Source organism: Trachinotus anak, unplaced genomic scaffold, assembly GCF_046630095.1.
Source record: "Trachinotus anak isolate AG129_WGS33_773 ecotype Australia unplaced genomic scaffold, CSIRO_AGI_Tana_v1 ptg000008l, whole genome shotgun sequence".
Taxonomy (NCBI): domain Eukaryota; kingdom Metazoa; phylum Chordata; class Actinopteri; order Carangiformes; family Carangidae; genus Trachinotus; species Trachinotus anak.
Window position 1 is genome coordinate 8,355,130 of NW_027273859.1, and position 13,115 is coordinate 8,368,244.

General features: G+C 40.1%; 1 protein-coding gene across 23 annotated transcripts in view; it reads left to right on the plus strand.

The window, feature by feature from the left end:
* rimbp2b (RIMS binding protein 2b) overlaps nt 1–13,115 on the plus strand; it is a 71,317-nt gene that overhangs the window by 33,846 nt on the left and 24,356 nt on the right. For 18 of the 23 annotated variants that reach the window (XR_011691592.1, XM_071482327.1, XM_071482310.1 and 15 more), the window contains 5 exons: nt 3,304–3,393; nt 6,745–6,867; nt 8,266–8,370; nt 10,631–10,681; nt 11,175–11,195. Coding sequence is in view for 22 of the 23 variants with exons in the window: in XM_071482327.1 (XP_071338428.1) it covers nt 3,304–3,393; nt 6,745–6,867; nt 8,266–8,370; nt 10,631–10,681; nt 11,175–11,195 (390 nt within the window). In the remaining variant the exon portion in view is untranslated. The remainder of the gene's footprint in view (nt 1–3,303; nt 3,394–6,744; nt 6,868–8,265; nt 8,371–10,630; nt 10,682–11,174; nt 11,196–13,115) is intronic. The other 5 variants (XM_071482312.1, XM_071482333.1, XM_071482314.1 and 2 more) reach the window with 1 other exon arrangement.

The window sequence follows — 13,115 nt, forward strand, 5'->3', positions numbered from 1 at the left end:
TAAATTAGTACAATTCAGCTGCACACTTTAATATTTTTGAGACATTTAGAGCATCTTGCTGGGCTCCGAATTTTCTGTAGTCAAGAATAAATATATGTTTACTTCTTTAATCCAGATGGTCATCCCAAAGAAATAAGAACCAAGGATGAAATGTTTTCGCTGATCGTTAGTATAGCAGTGATGGGCTGGCTGTGCTGAACAAGAGCAAATGATGCTGCTTACACTAACTGACTCTACAGAACAGGGAGTAAGTGGGTGAAATATTTGCTCATGTGTTAAATGGCGGAGTTGATTCATCTGTCAGGCTTGTCGAAATTGAGCACGTAGCTGTGGCACACCAGGCTGAGTCAGCCCAAGTCTGGACCAAATACACGACTGCCTCTGCACTGCTTTCAGACACAGGAGTAACCCAGGTACTCTGCAGCAAACCTTATTTATTGTTCCAGTGTGTATTATTCAGGAAACTATCCTGGTTGTCAAGAATCAATAGAAGACTTCAACTGTTCATTTGTTTTAGATTTTTTTGTCTTTTTGCGCACTAGATAGTATTTTTGTAATATTAAAAATTGAATATAGGATATATAATAGATTATTTGCTATTATCCAGTCTCTAAAAGCATCACAAGTCATTAATCAATTAATTTATCTTGTGTACATTTGAAGTGTACATAGGTGTCAGTACTCAAAGCAAATCTCAAACAGCAGCAGAAAATCTCATGTTTCCAGCTGAATAATGTTGGAGGCAGCTCAATACAGGCCACAATGCACCCTGCCTGGAATTGTCTCCATCACTGGGCTCTACAGCTCTCCATGAAAATGTGTCTTGCCAAGGGATTATGATGTATACTGATCTGTTTAAAGCGTTAACGAGCCAACAATACAGGACAAAGAAACAGCTGATTCCCCGCGTTCAAGACAATTTGGTTTGCACCACTATGTGTGTGCTATCACATCCAAATTTCAAAAAGGATTTTAAATGAGGATAGCAGTCATGTTAAAGTGCTTAAATGAACAACAAGCTTTAAACTTCAAAAGTTCTTTTATATTGTTCTCCTCTCTGTGCATGCATACTGTAAAATGTGAGCTCTCTGTTTTTTCAGTAGCTGTTTGTCCTTCAGAATGAACACCTGGAGGCTTAGCCAGCCCACATTAGCTCTGAATTGAAGGATCAATGGATATGAATAGGAATGCCAATGCAATCTAGTGCTTGTACGGGAAGCATTAAAATTGACTGGACACAATTGATGCAGGTTGAAATGCCAACATTTTTTTTGGGATGTGAGGGAGATGAAATTAATGGAAAAACAGCAGATCTCAGATGTGACTGTGGTTCTGTCTTCAGGCTGTTGTTTACTCATTGCTGTTTGTCCTTCACAGTATTTCTCCTCTATGGTGTGCATTTGTGCACTTTGTTAATACACTTCATGCCCATGTCAGAATTTATTATCATCATTATTATTAAAAGTTGTGAGTAGCAGCAGTAGAGTAAGGGTAAAGTAGTAGTAGTAGTAGCATTTGAGATAGTATGGATTAGGGATGTTCCTAATGAAAACGTAACGTAATTTAACGTAAACAATGGCTGAGTCCGAAATCACTTACCGCTCACTATAATAGTCCACTATATAGGGAGTTTGCCATTTTGTAGTGCTGTCTGAATGTATAGTGAGAATTATTTTACCCATTATAATGGACTCATAGTATTCCACAATGTCAAATATTACTATAAAGAGAAGGTCTAGACCTCCTCTATTTGCAAAGTACCTTGAGAGAACATCTGTTGTGAATTGGTGCTATATAAAGAAAACTGACTTGACTTGACTTGACTTGACTTGACAATACATACCATCATGCATTGCGCTGATGTTGTAAGAAAGACACACGACACAGAGAAAATGACCAGCGGTAGGGTAGTGAGTATGGAGTAGTGAATGAATGAGTGATTTCGCACGCAACCAATGTCACATTGGTTTGCCAAGTGTGGCTAATATTAGCAGTGCTAGCACCAGTACCAATCTTGCCTTGGGGGTTAATGTCCACATGCAGTTCATTTTCATTGTTGTCCAAAATTGTCATGGAGAAGTATACAAATATACATTGTAAATTTCCCCACTGTGAGACTAATAAAGGCTATCTTTATCTAAATCTATACAGTATAACTAATAGCAATGTCAGAAGATATTCATAGCAATTAATGATGCTTAATGTAGTTATCATTTACTTCTTTTAACACACCGCACATTTTGGCTTGTCATAGTAGGAAAAGCACTGGTGTTACTGATAACACTTACAATGGACCTTTTCTATTCATGTGTCCTGGTGAGCCATGATGCTGAGCCAGAATGCACAAACCCTTAAACTGAAGCAGCTAAGTGAATTCAGCCATTATTCATTTTATTATTTACACCTGTGATTTTCCTACTGTGACGTGTCAAAATGTCCACTGTGAAAAAGGCCTATTGCCGTTACCAGCACCTTTTTTTGTGTGTGTGCATTTACCAGAGAACTCATGCTGGTTTTATGAGGCTTTGTGAGCATCTCTGCAGCGAAACAAAATTGCAAAGCATTTTCCAGGCTGTTAACATGTGTACTCTTGCATGTGTGTCACTTTTTTACCCCTGTCTCCATTTGCCCTCTAAAGCATCCTTCATAAGTAAAACATAAGGTAGCAGGAGCGAGCACGCCATCACCAGCCATTAAGAAGCACTGTATTTACTGTAAATGTATCATGTATGAGCCACCGTGTTTCTTAGCTCCTGACGGGAGTAACATTTGGCCTATATGCTGCTGTAGCTGTATGTAGAGAACTCTCCAGTTGATACTGTAAATTGCATCCATGGCACGCCTCATGACTGTTGATTGAATGTAATTAAGTTTTCCTCCTCTGCAATGAGGGCATTTTTTTTTCTCCCATCTGTAGACACTTGATAGGAAAGAGTGGAGAAAGGAGACTTTTTATGAGTGTGTGTGTGGCTGTGGTTTGCAGGGTAAAAGAATGCATGTTTGATTAACATCCACTGAGAGAGGTGAAGAGTATAAATGTTTTTTTTATTACATCTATTCCAGTATGTTAAAGAAGCTGATATAAAAGCTAACATTATTATTGTCCCACTTGCAGTGGCTAAAAAGGCAGCTTTTTTTAGTCAGTGCTTTCTAGAACATACTAGAGAACCTCGAGCAGTCTCCTTAGATGAATAATGCAGAGGCTATCGCTAACAAAACGCTGTGTTGAGTGCTGTGGTCTGGTCAAATCATGGTGACTTACTGTGTTCTAAACACTGTTTTCTTTTTCCATCTTTTGCCTAGGAGAATGAGCTTCAAGATTTCCTCCAGGAGAACAAGCACTTGAACCTCCAGTTGTTCAAAAATAGTCACAAGGCATCTGAGTATGAGAAGGTAAGAGGCAAAAAGGCATTTGTTTTGACTTTTGCTGTATAGATCTCGGCGCACTCCATTCACATTTGTAATGATTTTGACTTTTAGACCTCATTATCTGTCCTATCACTACATCTAAAACACATTTTTAACCATCCTAGTGGCATGACTGTATGGAGGACAGTGTTGGTCTCTTGGTCTGCTGGTCTAATGGTCGGTCGGCCACATTGGTCCAACAATTATTGGATAGGTTGCCATTACATTTTGTACACACACTCATTGTCAGAGGATGAATCCCAGTGACAATGATGATCCTCTGACCTTTTCTGTAGCACCACCATGAGGTTGACCTTTTGGTATTTATTTTTAGTGAAATATCATGACAATTATCAGAAGGATTGCTATGAAATTTCATACAGACATTCCCTGCGCCCTGAGGATGAACTTTGGTGATCCTATGATTTTTTTTTAGTGACGTGTCTCTGCACCTATTGGATGGATTGCCAGGAAATGTGGTAAAGTCTCATATTCCCCTCAGGGTGAACTATGGTAACCTCTGTGATTCCTTAACTTTTCATTTAGCGTTGTCAGGACGAGGACAAAATTTCAGTTTGTTCAGTACTTTGGTTTATGACTGGACTAAAATAGTGAGATTCCCATCAGCCTCAGTTTTTCACTTTTTGTTTAGTGCTACTCAGCAAATGTTTTTTCAGTGCTAAACTAAGATAGTGAACATTATACCTGCTAAATGTTAGCATTGTCATTTTATGAATGTTAGTTATCTTATATTAGCATTTTGCACAGAGCACCACTATGCCTAAGGACAGCCTCACAGAGCTGCTAACATGGCTGCAGACTCTCAGTGTTGTTTTGTCCTAGACCAGAACCTCACTGGTCTTACATTCATCAGGTGACTTTCTGGGTTATACTATAACTAAGCCAAAATGGCCCTAGGATGCTGGATAAATGGAGCTGTTTTCCACCTTCCAGCATATCAATGCATGCAATGAGCCTCCAAGTCTATTAAAACATCCTCACCTTCCTTATAGGCCCAAGACCTCAAAGGCCTTTGGAGCTGATAACACAAAGTCAAAGTGGATCAACAAACAAAGAGCACAAGCCCCCTCTCTATGGACAGAAAGGCAATTTCCTGAAGGAGCTGATTGGCAGGTCGTTGCTGTTGGGGTTGAAGAAGGGCAGAATGCTGGTTATTGATGTCTTATCAGGACTGGGGTGTCTCTTGGAGCAGCTATCCTGAACTGTTATCACGCTGACGGATATGAGAGCAGCACTCTGCAGGGCAGTGCGGATATTAGCCCTCGCTTACACCCCTGTGTTCTGATTCCTATCGTATCTGAAAGAACTATTATTTGCCTATAATAGACTATTGACCTGCTTCTGCAGAATCCAATATAGTTTTGTTTGATCTGTTTACATTAGGTCTGACAGTCTCTCCATCTATCCATGCAGGTAGTTTTCACTGCATGGAGGTGGGCCATTCAGACGCAGACTCACTAGTTTCTGTTTGTGTTTTGCTTTGCTGGTGTTTGTTGAAACGCCCTCCTGGAGGAATCATTATTCATTCATGGCTGCTCTGAGGAAGGGGCTTTACCACATTGTGGCTACAGGAACCATCATGTCACTGCTGATTTAGGGCTTTCAAAAGGCTGATTGAAAAATACTGCCTCTTAAGAAACAATACAACTGATCTGTGGGAGACAAACTATGAAGAATATGTAGGAATACAAATAGTCACATTTTTCAGATATTGCTCATAATGGCAGAGCTCATTGGTGTTGAATTGATGTGCAGTATTAATAAAATGTGCAATTGCTTCATTCCATTGAATGCTTAGTGCTTGGTTAACAATGAAGCATGAATAATTTATTAATGTTTTGGTCTACAGCCATTGGAGTCAGTGAATTATGTTACTCTTGCATTATAATAACATTTAAATGCTTTTATCAGTAAAACCAGCCAGCTCCCACGTCTAGCCCGTAACAACTTCTGTGGTTTTAAATACTTGGAATGCTTTGGGTGGCATTAAAGCAAATCTTTTTTTATACTCTGGTGCTTAAAACCAACACTGAATACCAGAAAAATAGGAACAGTTGTACAATTGAATTCAGTCCAAAGCAACAGCTTTACCTTTATTATGTTCAATTGTTGATATTGCATCATAGAGCCACTGATTCAGTGCTGTAGTCAGCCTGGAGACTGTGTGGTGTTATTGGATTGGATTATACTGAATGGTTGTTCCTGACATTTGCTCCACCCTCGAAAAGATGAACAGTAGCAAACTGTTAGTTGGGTCATTGCTGCAAATGTCACAAGTTAATCTGGCTGTATTTGATGTGAAATAGCACCATAGACGGCTGGATATATGACACAACCTAACAAGTAGTTATTTTTGTGAGATGCTGCCTCTGTAACACCCTCTCCTCCACCTTTAGTTCCTTAGTGTGAAATTTTTGCCAGTGCTATTCAGTGAATGTGTCATTTTGCTACAGTGATTTTTCATACCACCACTCTGTAGTGATGACACTCTTATTATAATCTGCAGTGATGCATTTAATTTGAAGATCTTGAAATAGGTTTTTATTATTGACAACCTGGTCTGATTAGATAAAACTGATGGCACAGATTTTAAAGGTACACTGTGGTATTTTTGACCGCAAGTAGCAATGTTTGATGAATGAGTGGCCATTTTGTTTGTATCTTGTGCTTGTGCACAAGCACTGCACTGCACTTTGATACATATTCCTGCTAATGGTTTTATTACAGGTTATACTACACTGATCACACACTGGTTGGATTCTTACAGTGTGTTTTGATGAAGAATGTTGAATGCAAACGAAACTTAATACACAAGAAAACTGCAAAAGGGACATTTTTTCATCTCTATGTAGCATAAACCCAGGCTGGGTACCTGCACTGAACTACTTCCAAAACAAAAAATAGAGCAGTACATGTCCAAAATATCCATCCATTTATCCATTTCCATCCGTGTCAAGAGGATGAACACTATATCTGACCACAGCCACACTGAACAAAGAGGGTGGAGACTTTGGAGAGTTTTGCCTCATTAAACTTTAAGGTGGCAGAAGAAAACGTGCAGGCCAGGAAATGCGAATGGGTAGCCTCTGTCATAGTGGAGCAAGACATGACCTCTCTCATATCTGAAAAGAAAGACATGAACCTGCTTGTATTCCTAAAATGTCTAAAAACCAGTCTGGGGCAGTGTGAAAACCAAATATAAAAATGCATCTGATTTAAACTTTAAAAGCCTGGTTTGACTCAGAGAAAATAAAGAGTAGTACAGCTGCACTCTCAGACACAGTCACTTTGCTCTTGCTTGTCCTGTCTGCACAGGTGAAGTCTGAGTATGCCCAGCTCAAAGAGGCCCTTGGTGCTGTGACGCAGGAGAGAGATTTAGCCCTGTGGGAGAGGAACCAGCTCCAAGGCAAACTGGAGAACCTAGAGCAGGTGCTCAAGGTGAGGAAGCTGGCTCCAAGGGCAGAGACTCTCTGTCAAACCTGGGTGCATTTCTAGTTCTAGTAGTCCGTCTATCCTGGGATCCTAATTCAGGTGTTTTTATGGAGCCTAACCCTTTGCCAGTACCCCTTCTCCTACCTGTGCTACACTGCCTCCATCTGGTTATCTTCCGCTATACTGTCTAATGTCCCTGACATGTCTGTTGCCTTCCAGTGTCGTGTTGGGAGTTCTGACCAGGAGCTGTGAAAGAGTAGAAGCTTGGAGCAGTCTGCCCCACTTTCCTTTCCTATTCCACCCTTTGATGTTCTCCTACCCTTCTTAACCTTCCCTTCCTGCCTTCCCCCCGTCCCCTCTCCCCCCAGCTAGATTTATAAGGTATCACTGCTATGTCCATCTGTTAGGGAGCAGTCCTGTTCAGTCCCATTCTGAATGCTTTCTGTCCACCTCAGTGGCTGTGCTTTTCTCTCCCTTTATCCGTGGGCTGCTTACCAGACATACGAATGGTCACCTGGCTATATGACCACAGCACTGTGGAATGTAATTTTTGCATGAGGCAGGACAAAGAGTTTGGCTTTGTGACAACGGGAGGGGGAGGAAGAAGATATAGAGAGACGGGGGTCACCCTTCATGATGATAATGTCACCTACAAGTTTGATGACATTACCTATCTTAGACCTTATTTTGTACTGGCATGAAAATGTCATTTGCTTCTTTCACCTTACAGTGTTGCAAATATTCACATATAGTGGGAGCAGTGATGTGACTGGATGACACGGGCATATTGTATCATGAAGAGCCTAGCATTCAGTCCCTTGTATTGTATGGCTTCTTTTGTTGTTATGGATGACCACAGACAAGTGAGCACGCTATGGAGTTTGCTCACCCTTTTCATGTAACGTAAAACCCTGTATTGATCATGCAAAGACAACATCGCTGAGGACAGCTTTTCAAACAGTCTCAGTAACCAGACTTCTAACAGGTATTGTGTTACCTAAAGGGGGCAGCAAACCTGACTGTGGATTGATGTTAGTTTTTTTGTTCACACAGCAAAGCATCTCTAGTCCTCATCCATAAGCACCTTTGTGCAAATTTGATCTGATCTCTTCTGCGGATCATTGGACATAAACTGTTCTCACATGACATTTGCTGTGGCATAGTTTATGTGTCTCTTGGGCTTAAGGGTTCAAAGACCAGTACACTGTTAACCAGCCTCTGTATGTGTGATGTGTGTGCACATGTAACACCTGTGTTGTCTCTGAGTGTGGAGGAGAAGACTGGAGATGCATTTTGTGTTGGCTCAGTGCCGTTGGATTTTAGTTCCACTAACAGCAGCCCTCTCTATGCTCCCCCCTTCAATCCTCCCCCCCGGCTCTCCACCCTTGCACCCCCTGCGGACAGCATATGCGTGAGGCTGCGGAGCGGAGGCAGCAGCTAGAGTTGGAGCATGAGCAGGCCTTGGCTGTACTCAATGCAAAGCAGCAGGAGATTGACCTTCTTCAGAAGGTAAGGGAACTCAGGGTACATAACACTCACAGCACCCGAGGGTGGGGCTTTCTTGTTTGCCCAGCCGGTGCCTGTGCCTGTGTCATGGGTCAAAGAGCTTTTTGTTGAGCACTGGTGCGATACATGCAGTGCAACAAAGGTGAAAGTCAACTCAAAGACTATATTAAAGAGAGCACAGCAAAGAATAGTGCTCTCTACAGGTTTTAGCACTCACCCCCCTCAACATTTTCATCACTGGCACCACCAGAGCTCTCCCTCTTAAGCCCATCATTCAGCTGTCTATCACTCTCCAGACCCTGAGTGCTCAACATTTCAGGAGCACTCTTGTTTGTTACAAGCGAGCAAATCAAACATTCAAAACCCAGAGTAGATGTGACACTTTTTAGAGGCCTGCTTAAACAAAAATGCTGGCCCAGGCCATTTGATGGTCGGTCTTCCTCCTCTGTGCACTGGAGCTGACTGTAATGTCAAAGCAAGCCGAGCAAAGGCTGAGATTGCTGATAGTGTGAACGTGATAAGAATTGTCACCAATGCCTTCTCTAGAAACAGCGTGTGTACCCCAGTGTCGCTGTTGCTCTAACTTCACAGTCAGCCTTTCACAGAGTTCTCAGCTTCTCATTAACAGAAGCTCATTACTGCCTTATCTTCCTTCAGACACTGGCTGCTCTCTGCATTCTCCTAAATTAATTGCCTGCAAAGTAGATTGATGAAATTGTAAAGTCCACAGATGCGCCAATATTCATGTGGAACACTTTTTTTTCTCAACAGATGTTTCTAGTTCCCATAAGAAAAATTATATTTGAATTATAATTCTTCTATAATACCCTAACTGTATTCCTCTTGAATACACCAGCCTCCTCAATTTATTACAGATGGAATATAATTTTAAATTAGTTCAAAATGATTTTTGTTTGCACAGAGCCTCGACCAAGGCCACTTAGAAATAGCTTAAATAACCATCGAAACATAGACCCTGACAACATGTTCATTTTTTGAATGACCATCTACAGTAGGTAATCATTGTAAAAAGAGAAATAATTGCCACGGTCAAAGACAAAGGGCTGCAGTAAATCGTCGTTCATGAAGGTTATAAAGTTTATGTTTGTTTATAAGTTTGTGTTGAAACTGTTTCAGATGTTTCAGGAGTTGATTTAACTTTATGGTCATGTTGAATTGTACTGCCTTATATGGACATGTGTTTCTATTATTTTGTCTACCCCATTTATATTACTGAAAGTAGGCTTAATAAGAGAAGCACATCTCTGTACGACATTATAACCTTCATGAAGAAGGATTTATTGCAGGACTGCGTTAGTTTTAGTTAGGTGTACCTAGTAAACTGAGTTCACCGGCGCTACAAATAGACATCTGATTTTAGCTGGAGTATGACATACCAGGGATTACAATGTCAGGACAGTTTACATTGATTAGGGGTCTTAAACTCAAATAACCTGGGGGCCAGTAGCCAGGTTGTTCTTTCCTATGGGGACACTTGAACTCTCAATAGAAAAAAAACTCTGTATACACTCTGAGGCTGAGAACTTGCTGAACGTTGAAGAAATAGCTCACATATTCCCCACAATGTCAACTATGTCTTTAAAAGTAAATTAAAAGCCAGTTTCAGTTCTATAGCTGGTGTTATAACTCGGGGATGAGCCTTGCTAGAAAATGACATGATTTCTATTGTTGGGGAAAAACTGAATGGGGAAAAAATAAAACATTTATTTTCTTGCGGGATTTTAAACATAAATGGCTGTATCTGACCCCCAGGTCGGTAGTTCGAGTTAGTTTAGTGGTATTCACAGGTAAGTGGAGAAACTGATATATAGATGCTTCCTTTATTATGTTAGCTACCATATTAACTTTCTTGCATGCACATAATTGTTTCATGTTGCGTAATTCACTGTTTTGACAATTAAACAGGCTTAAAAAAAACATTAAAATGTAAAAGGTGAAAATGGTGTAAGAAAAGACACAATATCTTTAGCTGGTTGTTCAGTTTATATTGATTTCTGCTCTAATCAAGGCACTGCAAGTGAATGTTACATATGAGGAAAAGAAGCTTCATCCTTCATCACTGCTTCACATTGCGTGGATGGAGATGAGTGACTTTCTTTTCAACCATTTTCACCCTGAGCACCAATGAATGAAAAGATGTTTCCATTATGTTTGTCAAGGCCTTTCATTGGTGTTTAAAAACTGAAACTAAACTGCAATATAAATGAAAGTGAACTGAAACACTGCACCCTGTGTTTCCTAGGCTCAGGTTGAGGCTAAAAAGGAACATGAAGGCGCTGTCCATCTGTTAGAGGTGAGCGTCTGGTCTCCGGGGGGGGGGGGTTGACTGTGTGTGTGTGTATGTGTGTGGTTGCTGCTGGAGGATAAGGGACTAGTCAGCCCTGGGGCAGACCTGTGTATACCTAGGGCCATTTCCTGCTCTTCTGGACCTCGCTATCTGAATCTTTGTGCTCTTGTTTTTCAGTTCTCATTTTTTAAATTACAAATCCTGGGCTGAGTATATATTTTATATTTTCACTATATTTTTAAACTAACTTGTGAAGTACACATTGAACCCTTTTTCAGAAAAGCGAACAAATCAAACACAGGCTGTCATTATCTATCTTTCATTTCATCTTTCTATTAGCCTAGTAAGAGGGTGATATGTATGCGTGAGTGTCAAAGCAGCCCATATTTTCAAGAGTCTTGTGCTTTCAAGATATGTATGAGTGATCACATGTGTAATTGTGCTTTATTTCTTTCCTACATCTCTGTTCACTGTACGGGTGTGTGTTATTCTTATACAGAACCACTTGGACAGCATGCAGGTATTTCAGAACTGCTTTTATTTATTTACTCGATATTTTTTTTTACAACTTTCCCACTATAGTCAATATGGTATGCAGTCCCCACATGTTTACTTTGGCCCAGGATGTATGGTGATTCATCATGATGTTAATTTTGAATTGATGTAAAATGTATTAAACATACAAGTGGTAGTCAAAAAGTAAAAGGTAACATGACGCGTACAGCAGTTATGAACTGATTTAATGTGTGGTCATTGCTTGGTTTTCAATTCAAAACAATTCAGAGCTGCTTCTTGGGCTTTACCACCAATGTTTTGCATTTCCCATCAAAGCAAACTCACAAGTGGAGGGCTTTTTGATGACTGACAGCATAAACTGGAGGTCTTTCTGACTTGATCATAAAGAAAAATTCAACTACACTCACTTAACAATTGATGAAAGGTTTCACAAAGTTTCAGAATACGGATCGACTTCCATCAAAGATAAATGCCTGGGGCCTCACTGACCGACCTCATTTCCACATAATCAAAGCCCATCAACACACTGAGTCATGCAAATTTAAATTTATTAAACCAGTCATGTTTTTAAAGTGTGTGTTTGAACAAACAAAACAAGCAGAACAAGCAGAAAATATTTAATTAATGCGATAAGTTACAATTCTTTGTGTATTGCAGATATTTAGGAATTAAATATTAGTCATTATATCTATATAATGATTGATACAGTATTTATTAGCTGTTTGAGTGTATAAGACTGTATTGATATTAAAGGATCACATTTCCGAATAGTGATGAATGTGATCCTTTTCTTTTGGAGCTTTGCATGTATGCTTTCCAGCATGTTTTTTAAAAACTGTCTACTTGCCATACAGCTGAGAACTGTATGATGCTATTAAAACTAACACCTCTTTATTTACTAATTCTATTCCACAAATGCAGGAATTCCTTTGTCGTCTGTTTGCTAACAGCATGTTATATCCAGCAACAACCAGTCTGCATGAAATGGACGCAGTGTTTCAAGAGAGCACCACAGAAAGTAGTGCTGCAGCAGGTGTTGCTGTGTGTTGGGCAGTGCTAAAAAATTCCATGGTAGCTTCAGTTTCCTCCCGAACCTAGAACCTCTGGTTCAGATTGTTGTCAGTTTCAGACTGAGAAGTGATTGCTGAGGCGTTGCATCATTCAACCTGAGATATCATGCTGTAGCACCTGGAATTTCCATTATTCCTGCCCAAACAAATATGTTTGATCTGTCAGTGTTAGTTTGTGCAATGAAGTTTCCTGCTCTTAAAGTATGGCTGATGTTATTTTTATATGTTTGTTATTGTTAACAAATCTCATGAAAAGACCATTACCAACATCCTTACCTTGTATGTGGCTCTCAGCCTGAAGTTCATTGATTCCTAGTGACAGTGTAAATCTTTAAAAACAGATGTCCTGTAGATTCACAAATAAATCTTTTCATATATCTGTCATTTCCTAAAACTGCTGGACACTGTAGTTTTTATTAATCAGACGTAAATAGTGCATTTGCTGGGAATTATTTTCAGCTGTGGATTAATACACATTTGGTGCTTTAGTGCGTATTTACAGCAGCAGGGCCGTGCACAGAATTTGGGATTGACTTGAACTACAGGGCACATGTTCATCATAATGAAGGAACATGGTAGCCAGTGCGACAGTGTGCCTCACTGGCTACACCAGGCTTTGGCTACTGCACAAAGACAGTACTTGTTTGTGTTATTGACTTTGGTCTTTTTGAGGGATTACTTGACAATAAGTAGAAATATAGAATATCGTCAAGCTCGTGCTCTAAGACACTGTGCAGTGTGGGTTATGCATACTGCCTTGAGCAAGATCCTTTTTTTTTTCAATATTATTACCATTAATTGTACTATAGTTGTGCATGTGATTTGTAGACTGTACTGTCAGTAGCAGTTCAAGA